General features: G+C 46.0%; 1 protein-coding gene across 1 annotated transcript in view; it reads right to left on the bottom strand.

Annotated features, from left to right (window-relative positions):
• LOC119442265 (chloride channel protein 2-like) overlaps window positions 1-1,217 on the bottom strand; it is a 105,151-nt gene extending 103,934 nt beyond the window's left edge. Inside the window, exon 1 of the mRNA XM_037707073.2 lies at window positions 862-1,217. Coding sequence (XP_037563001.2) covers window positions 862-936 — 75 coding nt within the window. The 5' untranslated portion in view covers window positions 937-1,217. The remainder of the gene's footprint in view (window positions 1-861) is intronic.
• Window positions 1,218-14,931: the final 13,714 nt, after the last annotated feature.

Below are 14,931 nucleotides of genomic sequence, written 5' to 3'. Positions count from 1 at the left end.
GAGTTCCATTTTACTTTTTTTTTTTTTGCATCAAAAGGAACAAACGCGAGCCTGCGTGTAAACATTCTGTAGTGTGGCGAATACAAGTATTATTGGCGAACAGGAAGTTATTCGACTGTCAGACCCATTCGTTCGTATATACCGCCAAATCTTTCGAATCTCGCGCGGCCAATAGAAGAAAAGGAAAAAGAAAACAACGAGCACATGCCGCTCTTCGAACGCAATATGCCGAACACTTAGTCCAGTTCTGACCCATATATCGCAGAGTCATCAACGGGAACCGAGCGCTCCTGTAATGAGGGGTTGTCAAATATCGGCGCCAGCAAGTAGGCACTCGTACACAATACGCGCAGCCCCGTTTCATGTGCCGATCGCAGCGCCGAGTAAGGCAGCGCGACAGCTGATCGGCGACAGTTCGGCGATCCGTGCCGCTGCAAAAAGAACCATCGCTCATCATCAGCACCGCCGTCAAATCCGTGCAAGCACGTGCGTTGGAAGCCAGCGTGCAGGGATGGCGAGCTCCGAACAGGGCCTTCCGCACTTTCAACGAAAGTCGCCGGCACACGGCCGGACATCGCGAACATCGCGCACGCCTCTAGGAGCACCGCTCGCGTAACCGAGGTTGCCCTTATCTTATTTTCGAAAGCTGATAGCGTCACACTACAGACATCAGCCACCCTGCGACGCGCACAAGGAAAGATATTTCACTTCGACTAACTTCCGAACGCGGCTGGCATCGAAGAAAACTCCCTCGCCTGTTGGTTTCCATTCCGAGAGGTATTGCGCCCGTTCTGCTCAACAGCGAACGAGGCAGGCAGGACAGCTGCCGCATCGTGGGGGATTTGGAACTGGTTTACTTACAAGAGTGTGTTCAAATCCGAGCATGCTTCGGCCGTTGAGGAGTTGTTCCTCGGCCATGATGTCTTCGGCTCGCATGTTCGCCACCTTCGGTATCGGGTCCTCCACGAAATAAAGAAAGAGAGAGAGAGACGGGAGGTCACATCGGTGCCGCTCGCTTGTTCGCACGGGCGAGGCGGCTCAGGAACAGGCCGCCAACAAAGCAGACACTGTCAACTTCACCACAGAGACCACACACACGTTGCACGCACACATACGTCCTCCGCGTAAGCTCGGCCACCGACTGTGTGAGAGCCGAGCGCGAGGCGCGCGCCGCGCTGTTGCCCGCTGTTGCTTGTCAGCTGAGGACGGGAAGCCGGTGCGCCGGTGTCGTCACTTCCGGGAAGCCGGCAACGCCAATCCGGAGACGCGTCCTGTTCGCGGCGTCGTCTGCGAGCCTCTGGCCGGATGGTGCGCGAGCGTAGGCACTGCATTTTTTTTTTTTTTTTGTCTTTTTCGCTCGAAAATTCCTCGTAAAGTCGTAGAACAGCTCAGGCGTGCCTGACGCTGCTGTCAAAAAGATTGAGAGCGCGACTACAGAACGGCCGACTGCACTCGTACAACGCGTGGGAGATGGTGGCTCGAACTTTTCGCGAGTGTTTTTGAGAAGGTGCAACGAACGCTTGCGCGGGAAATTCGAAGTACCGGCACGTAATCTCGCGGAAAGTCTTAAGGCTGCCCCGCCCCGAAACGCTCGTTCAATATTTGTCTCCATAAAGGCTCGCTGTATGCTACAGCGCGAGGCAGAAAATTCTGCATCACCGGGTTCTTACGTTACAAGAATAAGCCGAAAACAGGAAGCACATTTACACGAAAATCAGGTTGGTGTATCACCAACTTCAAAGAGCTGCTGCTCTAACGATGGGAAGTTTCCTTGTCTAAACGTTAGGTCCAGCAGCATTCCTTATTCGACCACTGTAGAAACACTTGAAACCTCCATCGCCCTGTCAACTTCTCTCTTGCTTGAATATCAACAACTGCACCTTTCCTGATAATAAAATATCAATGGGATGTAATACAAGTAAATGGAGTTTTAGGTAATAGCCCGTAATTCTGGAGCTCAATGAGAGAACTGTGTTTTGATTGATTGATTGAGTATATGCAATGATAGTTTACAACTAAAACAACCAATTCCATCTACATTTCATTCAAGCTTTACTCTCTTCCGAGCTTTCATGCCTTTAAATGGTGCGTGTGTGCCAATTCACTTAAGTCACGGACTCATTGGCACAAAATAGTAGTTTAACACAACTAATCAGCATACGAATTACAACTACCTTTTCCGCTGCCCTGACTCACCGTTAAACATCCTACCCTGCACAATGACAATGGCCCCTACTGCAACGCTATAGGTGTTTTTGGACACATAAATCAAATGAATAAATCAACAAATGAATAAATACATGCCTACGCCAGTTAAACTTCAATAAAGGTCGCAAAGATAATGCCTGTACTCCACCACCTTCGCAAATGTCCAGATGGTATAGCATAGGCCCCCACACATTGTTTTAAATAGCTTTAAACTTCCCTTAACTAAATTGACAACCTCTGCCTTTTCTCTACATGCTGGTTATATCATGTCCATTAATACATGTGGCGCAAACCGCCTCATTCCATGCCAATTTTCAATATTCAGTATGAACAACAAAAAAAGCATATTTCCAGTAACCTCAAATTAAAATAATCTTATACGATCATATGGAATCGCTGGATCGGAAGTTTGTGCGGAGTATTTTCTTTTTTTAGCCGGAGTACGATAAGCACAATTAATTGTCGTTCTTTCGCATGAAAACTTGGGCTAGTTGGTGGACGTTCATGTTGGACAAACAAAGTTAAGGCCAGACGAGGACGCAAACGAATGAATGAATGACCACATTATAGAACTTCAATGAAGATCGCAAAGTTAAACGCTTTCTTCGCGAATTTCTGGGTAGTATGTCCTCCTACGACCCCTCGTACACACTGCCTATCTAACAGGACGTGGCTCTCTCCTAAATGCAGTCATCTGTCGCAATGATGCAGCAGCGGCTCGGTTTGCTCTCGAAGAGCCCTGCAAGAGCCTTAGCCAGGCAACAATATCATTTGCAGAAACTGGTTGGAAATAGTAACCATAACATTCCTCGAAGCAGTTATATTTCCTGCTAGATTTGATCGGTGTGTATACATTGCACACTGCCTTCAACATTTTTTTTATTGCGATAGCAATTATATGGACACTCAAAAGCAGATTTCTGCCGTCGCCGTCGCCGTGAGGTTCCGTATGACGTCAATGGAGATGAAATCGTCGCCGCGCGCCGAACGCTGTATGTGCGAGTGAAAGGGCGCGAGGGACGCGAGCTTTCACGGGGAGTGAACGCACGGCGGAGAACAAACGCGCGTTCTGCTCTGTGCTCCCTTAAGGGCTGCAATAGTAGGCGTCTCTTTCCTCCTCTACAATCACCATATATGTAGAGCAAACGTGCCTTCTTCCGACGCACGAAAGGCCGTGGGGGGGGGGGGGGGGGGGGGGGAAGGGAGGCGACGTTTAGCTGCGGCACCAAGTGCCTATTTATATCAGAGGCTCCGGCAACAGTCACCAACGCCGCACGCATTTTGAGCGAACGCGGGCAAAACGCCGACGGCGTCGACAACAGTTCTGCGTGTTGCCGGTGCTGCTGCATGTCCAAGTTTATACAGCTGATAAAGCTGCTATCATTACTCCGTATAGCTCTCTTCAAATTTGCTATCGCAATTGATGCTTCACCTTTCAGGTGAAACTGCGACAACTTTTTTTTTTTTTTTTTAGAACTTCACTCGGAAGTGCTTACGCAAAATATGCATTCTGGGTATGAAGTACGGTGCATGCGTAACTGTAAAGAAATGGTTTACTCATATTCTTGTCATCCGCTTTCGAGAAATTTGACACTCAATTGATGTAGACCGCCTCCGTGTCGTTCCAGGCGGCCGAAAGGAACCTCGAGGTGTGTTTCGGAATCAGTGAGATTGGGTGAAAATACCGGACGTGGCATCAACATGGCAATGTACTCCACGTAGTTCCATCTTCATGTCTGCGTTTAAGCAATGAAATGCACTTTTTACCATAGCTAATATGAGGAGAAGATGGAGATAGACGCAGCTTATTTTGGCTTCTGACCATGGTGTTTAAATTTCTAAAATTGTTTTTCAAGTTCACAGGATAACAGCTAGTAGACAACAAAAATCCCTTTGAAGAGCGATTACACCCATTGTTGTGGTCGGGTCTCGGGAGGATATACGTACATGTGGTCCTACATTGTTTAAGGGTAATTAACATTCAGCAAGCGCTTTGTATCCCAATGTCAGTGTGAGTACCTTATCTAGCGCTGTTTGGTCAAAGAATCGTTCCTGTATTTTTTTAATACACATATTCTTAATAAATGGTTCTCTTTTCGACAAATTAATGTTTTTGTGTACGCAAACGACTAAATGTTATAAGTTCAATAAGATAAAGCCGAGATAAGGCCACTCCTGGATATCATTTGCAGCGCAACGAGCATTTTGCCGATTCAGCGCCAAGCCACGCATACATGTTGCAAGAAAAATGCCCTTGCGCCAGCTTCCCCAGTCGACTGGCTCAGGCGAAGGCTCCGGATGCAAACTATGCATATATACTCTTCGGGCTTCTGTGAAAGTGCGCGGCTTGCCGTCAATGTAGATGCCACCTGGTACGTCACTCGTCTCGTGCATCAACGCAACTCAGTGAATACACGCTTGCTTACTTTTTATCATGCGTGCAATGCCCTTAGCAAGCTACGGAGCTCCCTTGCTTAGTAGGGTCTTTTTTCTCTATTTTTTTAGCTTTCTTTGTCAGTTGTAAGGCAGGGCGAACGTTCAAGCATGCTCATGTGATAGCTCCTCGTGAAGAAATGTGTGATGAAATGCGGCCTTCCACTGTTGCGACTGCCTTGGACCGACTTACAAAATCGGCGATATAGAATGAAACATGGGAAATAATATCCAGTAGGGAGAGCTTCTCAAACGAGATAATGGGCAACTTAAGTAGCCGAGATCTTCTGTCACTCTATTAAGTGAAAGGTCGATAGTGTATAGTAAGAAATACCACCGCCCCTTTTTTCGTTCCTTCTTTTTTTTTTTTTTCTCTTGTTCAGACATTTTCACGGCTTTATTGCCAAGAGGTCGCATAAAATTTTCAACTTAACATAAATGGTTATTACCGAAACAAGAATCGGTGAAACAAGGACAAGAAAAATCGAAACAAGAATATGGCGAGCAAGCTAGTAACTGCATGGGTGTTTAGCGGAAAATGTAACTCTAGAAAATCACGAATGGGGGATTCTCAGACAAGTGTGTCGCATGCATTGGGTGCATAGCGGAAAATATTATTCTATATATTCTCCCAAATGGTCACTCTATCCTAAATGAATTAATGTTTTCATGTGTTACCGCGGCAAGAAAATAGGACGAGACATTCTTGAGTTATAAAGTGGGAAAAAATGTCTCCTACGGGAGCGATCAAGCGTCTTATCTTCATATGAGCTGCCTTACAGCTCCACTCCATCCTTTTGCTATTTCCTCTGCATTCATAATGGACAAATCATCACTGCGTTGATACGATACGCTTTGGTTGCTGCTAGAGGTAGATAACAGGGCGTGGCTCTCTTCTAAATGCAGTCATCTGTCGCAATGATGCAGCAGCGGCTCGGTTTGCTCTCGAAGAGCCCTGCAAGAGCCTTAGCCAGGCAACAATATCATTTGCAGAAACTGGTTGGAAATAGTAACCATAACATTCCTCGAAGCAGTTATATTTCCAGCCAGATTCTATCACAATATATACTTAAATAGCCACGGTCTACCTCCCCACTTTTGAAATTCGCATGATGCCGACATTCCGCGGTGCCACATTTCGGTAATAGACCCGTTTCCTAATTCACAAGTGCGCTTCTCTGCATTACACATTTGCCCAACTAATGGCGGCGCCAGTCATTGTTCAAGTGAAGTCAGAAGTGCTAGCTGAACACTCTGGGGCTTGTTTCTTGCAAGTGGTTTCATCATGAGAGCAACATTTACATTTTCTATGTCATAACGCAAGAAAGCTGTGATTGTGCACGCTGTTTGCAGAAATGATTATGCCGCCTTTAGTTGGGCCAAACTGCCTCGCAGGAAAGCTAGCTTTACAATTATGAAAAGGGTCTAACCGCTTCCGTCGCCAGAGATAATCCCCAGGAAAAATAATCTCGTAACGTTACGATGTCGATGTAAACGACACGACGGCCCCGACCTTGCCGACAGCGACTGCATGGGATGAGGCTCTAGCCAAGTCGTAGCCAAATATACGCGTATTAAGAAAATGAAGAAGGGTGCAAAGACGAATTGGAGTACTGAAAGGACCGAGAAGTACGTGGACCGTCTCTAACTCGCTGTCGCAAGACGTGCGCGCATGGTGAAAAGCAAAGAGGAAAGGCCCCCGTAGTTCGCTTCGTGCAAACTGCATGTGGTTTCATAACGCGGGGGGCCGCTCGCACGACTCGTCATGGCAGCCGGCACAGAGGAATCGTTGCTTTCTTTTATTTATCTTTTAACCACATGGAACGCTTCATAGCGCTCACTTTTGGTGTTTTCGCTGGAAGTAAAACTGCAACCGCTCGACTTGGGCGGCTCATCGTTCATCTTGATGGAGAACTGAGACTCGGCAAATTACTTGAAAATAGCTGACACAGAAAGCCTATACCAGAGGACCTGTGATGGTCTGTATAGGTGTCATGCGGTGCACATTTTTAATCCTGTCCAACCAGAAAAAAAGAATGCATTATTTTTTATTTAACACACAACAGCACACGCACGCACGCGCGTGTGCACTTACGCCGACAGAAAGAGTTATGTAACACACTCAGTATTGTATACCTATAAAGAATACCAGCTTTTTTTTTGTATTTTAGTCACCTGTGACAGCGCTTTTCGGACTTCGCAGGTGTATTTCTGGAAGAGGCTGAAAGTATATACCTGCATGAGAAATAGCAATTTGCGGCTATTTAGATAAAATATGTAGCAGGTAAAATTTTAAATATACACCTTAGGGCGCATGTCGCAATTGCTAGACTATAGGCGAGCACTAGTGAATTAAGTGATGTCTGCTTAACTGAAATTCTGTAACCTTTTCTGTAAACTTCTGTAACTATTTTCTGTAACCCTCGGTAATGTATTTTTGACCTTGAGGGTATTTTCAATAAATAAATAAATAAATAAATAAATAAATAAATAAATAAATAAATAAATAAATAATAAATAAATAAATAAATAATAAATAAATAAATAAATAAATAAATAAATAAATAAATAAATAAATAAATAAATAAATAAATAAATTAGAGAGGACAATTTAAACCTTGACGCTGCTTTGAAGGAGACGATATAGGACCTAGTAGGCTTGCTAACTCTAGTATAGTTCTAGGGAAGCAGAGTCCATTCTACTTAAATAACAAGCAGTTTCGTCTCTGTGCTTCACGTTCCAGCAAAATGTGTTCCATGATTTCTAGCGCACCACAGTTATCATGCAATCACCAGTCTGCATTAGAATAATAGTTATGGTTTTAGAATTTCTGTTAAGCAGGCATGACTTCACTACCGCTCGGCTTCACTTGCACACTTTCAGCGCATGTCCTAAACTAAATAATTGAAAAAAAGAAGTAATCAGTGAAAGTTTGTTAATCGGATAAGTGACTTCGATTCGTCGTGCAAAGTAATGTTTGACTCTGCCAGTAATCCAACTATTCGGGGAGCGAGTTGCAATACATGCTCCAGAAGTGGTCCTTTCTTTTTTTTCTCTCTCTCTCTCTCTTCCTTCGTTTAATCTGTTCGAACTTGATAAGAAAAAAAAATTTTTTAAAGAGAGAGAGAGAGAGAGAGAGAAGAGAAAAGACACACGCACGGTGTATACGGAAGAAGGTGGGACAGTACATGCGGGCGACTGAAATGGAACCGTCAGTGCCTTTTGGGGGTTGGTGCGTTAACACGAACGTTTCAGCAGTATATAGGATGTTTTCGAAATATAGGCGCACCGGAGCGGCTTAGCGTACGCACAAAACGCAAAATCTATTGTAGGCCTTTGCGTTCTTTTGTACGCCCGTCGGATTGCGTCCCCTAACTTTTTGTTCCCTATTTATAAAAACCCCTAATCTCGTTGGTGCGATTTATACATCCCGAAGCTACGTACACTGCAGAATATATTTACACACTTATTCACTTTTAAGAATGTAAATTATTTTACAGTGATAGCCCACTATCACTGTAAAATAATTTACAGCCTTTCTTGGGTGTCTACCACGGGAATCATGCATGGCTAGTACATGGATTTGTATGATATCCGTGCGTGTGGCTTCATTATACGTTCTTGTGACGTTATTTATTACGCCTTGCCTTTCTGACCTCACAAGTACCGATAGCTTTCTAAACACAGCATGCAGGGTAACTATAGACTCCGCGAAAATGCGTTATCATTGCGAACTGTGGTACTTATGACGCAATATGAAGTCGAGTATGATAAATTTGCAAATCTAAGAAGGAATAGCAAACACGCAGATCCATATGAAGCCAGAAGAACGACGTTTAGGCGAATTCACGTATATAAGTCATCTTTCCCAGGCTTGACTGACCCTCGAGTAGACACCATAGCACTCTAGATCACTCTAGTAATTTTTGTAGAAAACTCGATGGGTCGTGGCACACTGTAGCTTCATTTGTCTAGCTTTCACATTTCCTCACATTTTTCTATCTCACCCTATAGCGGAGATAATCGCACCTACTCCGGTGCCGTTAGCTTAAAAGAGGGATTGTACGCGCAGTATACTTTTTGATGAATCCCTATATGACAGTCGTCCACCACAGCGGCGGTGGCGTGAGCTCTCGTGAAATAGGCCAATTCACGGCCTGTGGGGACTCGAACCCTCAACCTTCGCATGCTGTTCTACCAAATACGCAGGGCATCCAGTCAATTTAACTGAGGCGCACTGTATATTTGAATACAAATGAAAAAAAATAAATGGATGAACACTTATTTCACTCAAGGGCGCATGGAGACGGAAAGACTGTGTAGTGTCCATGTGTACGCGTTGCCAAACGCGTGCCGGCACATCGCAGCCTGCAAGGTCGTCGCGCGCCGTGCCAGGCATACCGCATGATCTAAGAAAGAATAGCAAATTTCATTGACGATGGTGCAGATGGGAGTAATAATGTCTCTATTTTTTTTTCGGCAATGTATTGTTACCGGCGGTGGGCATCGACAAATGCGTGATGATCACTAATTAACTAAACGAACTTATAATCTCAGGGATTTCAATGTTAAACTATCAGGAATGTTTTGTAATTGGCAGTTTCGCCCGAATGGTGAAGCATTGACAGCGGTAGCAAGGTTTTAACGTTGGGCTCCAACTCCTCGTCCGATGTTGTAACTGTACGCGGGTGTGACAAGGCAACTACTGTTTGGCTTAAGAAGCAGCGCCCTGCCAGTTATACGCTCTGAAAAACCTGGAACGCCAATGAATTTCGTCGCACACTTTGGGAACGAATATCTCCGAAACTCGCGCCATCCTCAAAATTCATTTCAAGCGGACGCGCCATGCGAACTCACCGGCTCTAATTCGTAGATTGCAATGTGTGTCGTAAAGCCATTATAGTTGGAAACTTAGATACATTTTGGTAATTATTCAATTACGCATTTCGATTTCTCGTGCAAGTAATGGGCGCCTATTCGAGTAATCCAGCTCAAGGAGTAGAATTGTGCTATCTGTCACAGGCGATTAAAAAAAAAAAGTTATCCTAACAAAAAATAAAAACAAAAAACACCAGATGTCGAAACCAAAAGAAGAACGTAAAGCGGCGTTCTCGGCAACGCATCCGCTAAAACACAGCTCAATTACAGCATGAATTGTTCAGGGAGGTCACTCACGGCGTAGATGCCGCCCATGATGCCACCTCCGTGGGTCAGTGGAGTGGTCTATAATCCGTGGTTTAACTCGTTGTCTAGTTCGTGATCTAGACCGCGGCGCGAACACGCGGGCGAGCGTTCACGGCCGAGCAACACACCGTGACAACACACGCGCGCAGCTCCGCCGCTGTGTGCGTGGCGAGAACTATTTCTGACGGGAGCCAGGGCCCCGAGCGTGCCCCTCTCTCGAGGCTCTAAACTTGGCTCCGATGAAAACAAAAGAAAAGGGGAAAGGGAACGGGAGGGACTGGCGTCACATGGTGGAGGAAAAGGAGGAGAGATCGCGTGCCGTGGGAGAGAGGCCTAATGCGGAACCGACCAACACCTAGGAGGTGTTGAACGGACGAGCTGTCCGTGCAAGATCTCCGGCGTGTACGAAAGAGGAAGAGAAACGGGCCTACAGTAGCAGAACGGGCCAAGTGGTACGCCGGCTGGGAGCAAGGCGCAACACTCTGGCGTGCTACCCCTCGCTCTCGGGTAAAACGGGTGGGGAGGAGTTCAAAGGGAGAGGTGATGATGAGTGAGTGAGTTAAGGGAGTACTGACGTGAAACAGGTGTGTTGTTCTTTAAAAGCGAATATCTTTCTTTGGCTCTTTCGTCCGTTCTCGTGGTCGGTGGTCGGACTTTCACCGCCCATGTGAAGGCGCCGATGCGTTCGATGAGTTCCGAGGTCGCATGTGCTGTCGCGCGAGAGCTTTGGAGCGTCTGAAGGTTTTAGATTCTGAGGTGGAGTGCTCGGGAAGGACAGCCCTGCTATTCTTTCACCGCCCTCTCCCCCGTGTGGCGGCTGCGGGAGAGGGCGGGTGGTGGGAGAGGAGGATGGCGGCCGCCTTCGTGCACGCCGACTCTCGCGCGCCGCCGGAGACAACACACATATCACGAATCGGCTCATACATGGCTACCGGTACAGATGTGCTGCATGATCGACGGACATATGCTCTCTTCGGGATTGGGCAATCAGACATCAAGCTCAACCTAAATATCCTCACTGTAACAAGCATACGCCTACAAGCGTCATCGTTTCTTGAATAAAGCCAACAGCTTTCCGGAAGCGTACGGCTATTCGTTTATTCACTTACAATCATCGTCGATAGTTTCTGCACATGTTGTTTTTTTTTTTAATGAGAAGCTGTTAGGCCCAGTAATCACGGTACGAATCCTCAATTTCTCGAGGACGCAAGAACTAATAAATTACATCTCCTCCAAATGAAACCAGTTCAAAACGCGCTCCAAGTGCAGAGCAGCTTTGGACGTCAAGCAGGAGAGCGCATAGTTAAACAACGGAAACAAGAAATAGCAGTCGTTTAGTAACACAGAGCACTGCTACCGATACACTCCCGCCGAAAGCTGCACAAGGGGCCTCGATGGGTTATAGAAGGCAGAGAAGGTGAGAGGAACCCCCTGATTTCCAACAGAATCGAAAACTGGGGACCGGGGTTCAGGATACACTATAAGATTAATATTAGATTACGCTGTACGTATTATTCACTTATGTTTCTAGAATGCCAGAAGTCTCCGCTCCATCGTGACGTCATGAATTTTCACAGCGATTGCTAAAGAGCGTAAATGTGAATCACATTTCATCTCGGAGGAACCAATGAATCAGGCTAGCAAGTTTCGAGAACTTCTTAACCGTCAAAACAAGACCCAAAACACACGAAAACACTTTCAAATCTGTGACGACACACTGATGTACAGGTTCGGCGATTTGGAAGCAAAATTCCAGAAAGTTTGGCCGCCATTTTCTCCACTAGTAAACGTTTTTCCACGGGAGAAGTGAAAATGGAGCCTGTAAAAACTCATTTATTGCGTCACTTTAAACTGTGTTGAATGCGAGGGTGCGCAGAATTAAAAAGAATGCAAGTCGCTACGGCGGCGTGCAGCCAATTTTCGGCGTTACGGTCACTACGTGCCCTTCAGCACTGAGCTGACTGGTGCGCGCGTGAGTAGTTTGTGCTACTACGTGACCACCCCATTCAATTTCGTGATGTAACCACATGCATCTCCTGCTTCACGTCCGAAGCCACGCAGCACTATATAGGCGCGCGCGTTCAAGTTGAACTGGTCGCATCAAAAGGCGTTGCAGTAATTCATTATTTGCTGCGCGCTCGAGAAATAGAGGATACGTGTTCACTAATTCTGCAGCTTAGATGTAAAAAAAAAAGAAAAATAGAGAGAAAAAAAGAAAGGGCTAAATTTGGACGGTTATTTCAATAACACAAACCGCACGTGCGTCCAGAAGACCAGCGTTTCATATTGTTGTTGGCCTAAAACACGTCACAAACGTGATATGCAAAGGGAAAGAAAGCAAACGCCGAACTTTATATGCGGAGATAAGAAAAAATAGGAGAGGAAGAGAAAGGAGGATATATATATATATATATTCGTTCTTTTACGAGCGCCTGTAAAAGTCCTATGACCTCAATGTCAGACGGCGCGGCTTGAATGCGTACATGTTGGTGATGTGTCGGCGAACGCTGGTTTTGGAATGACGATCGAGGTATAATTTCGAGGGCTCGACAGCCAGCTCGACAAGCGATGCAGTTGATGTTCTGTTTGGTTTGTTGCCTGACGACAGGGTAAAAGTGAGGGTACTGACTTTCAGCTAGTAAGTGCGCATTCTAGAATAGCCTGGTAACACGGTGACGGACCGACAACGTTTGGCGTGCAATCAGCGAGAGTGCTTGAGTTGGACGGAAATGGAAATACAAAATGACGCCACAGTTCCGCCGTAACCTATTTGTGGGTGGCGAAGATGTGTGCCTACTTTTGTCATTTTACTTGCGAAAAAGCACGAGCCGGCCGTTCGCCCTCCTTCGCCCCCCCCCTACCCACTCCCTGATGTATAAACGAGAAGTTGTGCCGTTAATGTCAGGTCCTCGATTGGATTCGACTCAGCCAGTCTTTCCTTCAAACTGTCAGGGCATTCACGCGGCGGGAGTTGCTGATAGACCTCCGTCTCTTCTCGATCGGCATAATCCGTGTCCTATACAGCCACATTTATTACCGCGAAGCTGTTCGCCTCTATATAGTTGGTCGGGATTTGTCGTGGGCTCGTTCTGTGCTCAACCAAAAACAGTACCGCCACCTAGGGGCCGCGGCCGCTCAGACAGACCTTAAACGGCAGCTGGAAAAGGACTTTGTCTTGCATGCATGACGTACGTGTGTACACATTGTATCTGTCCTTCATCCGTGGACTCTCTGTCCGTTGCATCTGTCACACAGCGTGTGCTGCGACCGCAGTCGAGATTATGGCTAACACTGGATGGATGGATGGATGGATGGATGGATGGATGGATGGATGGATGGATGGATGGATGGATGGATGAGGCTGAACCCTTTAAATCGGGCGGTGGCATACGCCACCTAGCCATGGCTATTAACATAATTTGTACTTTGTGGTGGGTGAAATTTCACCCCTGCCTTAATTTTATCCACCAATCAGATAACCTCTGTTTGGTTATTTCTACCCGCTTAAAGTCTATTTTGCCTTCACTGTCCCTAAACCCCAATGCTTTGAAAAAATCAGCCCCGTTGCCTTGCACTGTAGGGTTAAGCCCCTTACAGAAAAGTATGAGGTGTTCAGCCGTTTCCTCTTCTTCTCCACACGCACAGCACAACGTGTCTATACCTTGGTACTTGACTCGGTACATCTTAGTCCGCAATACTCCCGTCCTGGCTTCAAACAACAATTAAAGAGCTTCCCCTAGAATTATCGTAGATATTTTCTTTGGCAATTTCTTGCTTGAAAGTTCGGTATGTGCCAAGTGCTGATTTCGTCTGCATCCCTGTTTTCCACAGACCCCTCTCTGTTTCCTTAACCTTTTTCTTAACCGCTGTTTCCTGGTTTGCACCCCTCCTGCAGTCCAAATATTTGATTGACAGTTTTCTGGTCAGCTTCCTCCATTTTGTATCAACATTCCTCATGTACAAATAACTGAAAACTCTCCTTGCCCACCGCTTTTCTGCCATCTCTCTCAATCGCTCCTCAAATTCTATCTTGCTGCTGGCTTCCCTGCCCTCGAATGACGTCCATCCCATGTCACCCTGTACCCCCTGATTTGGTGTATTTCCGTGTGCTCCCAGAGCCAGTCTACCTACCCCTCGCTGCTTAACTTCCAACCTTGCTCGAACCTCTGATCTCATGCACAGGACCGCATTGCCGAAAGTCAAACTAGGGACCATCACCCCTTTCCAAATCCCTCTCACCACTTCGTACCTATTGTAATTCCACAGTGCCCTATTTTTCATCACAGCTGCATTTCTGCTACCTTTAGCCGTCACATATTTTTCATGTTCCGTTAGGTACTCAGCCCCATTGTTTATCCACACTCCAAGATATTTGTACTTATCCACCACCTCCAGCGTAACCTCCTGTATCCTATGCTCGCTGCCCTGATTATCATTAAAAGTCATGACTGCCGATTTTTCTTTACTAAACTTCAAACCTAAGCTATCTCCCTCTTTACCACAGATGTCCATTAATCTCTGCAAGTCTTCCTTGCTGTCAGCCATAAGTACAATGTCATCTGCATACATCAGTCCTGGTAATGACTGTTTAATCCATTCTCCCTGCTTGGAATAGGAAAGGTTGAAGCCAAGTCCGCTCCTCTCTAATTTTTTCTCTAATCCTTGTAAATACAGCATGAACAACAGAGGTGACAGAGGGCACCCCTGCCTAAGCCCCTGCTGTATCTCTATAGGCCCAGATACCTTGTTTTCCCATTTTATAAGCACCCTGTTACTTTTATAGATATCTTTTAAAAGATTTCTTACTCCATCTTCCACCTCTAGAGTGCCCAGTATGTCCCACAAATCCTTTTGGATTACACTGTCATAGGCTCCCTTGATATCCAGAAAGGCAAGCCATAGGGGCCTGTGTTCCTTTTCTGCTATTTCAATACACTGTGTCAATGAGAACAGATTATCTTCTAACCTTCTTTGTTCTCGGAACCCATTTTGTAGTTCCCCCAGCACCTCCTCGCTCGACAGCGATGAATGACAGCGACGAATTGTATACGCCTGGAACTCGCTTATATACGATCGATGCCTGAAGAAAACTCCGCCTCCATTCC

The sequence above is a fragment of the Dermacentor silvarum genome, chromosome 2 (genome assembly GCF_013339745.2).
Source record: "Dermacentor silvarum isolate Dsil-2018 chromosome 2, BIME_Dsil_1.4, whole genome shotgun sequence".
In the NCBI taxonomy this organism is placed as follows: Eukaryota; Metazoa; Arthropoda; class Arachnida; order Ixodida; family Ixodidae; genus Dermacentor; species Dermacentor silvarum.
This window is presented reverse-complemented; position numbering and strand designations above follow the sequence as displayed.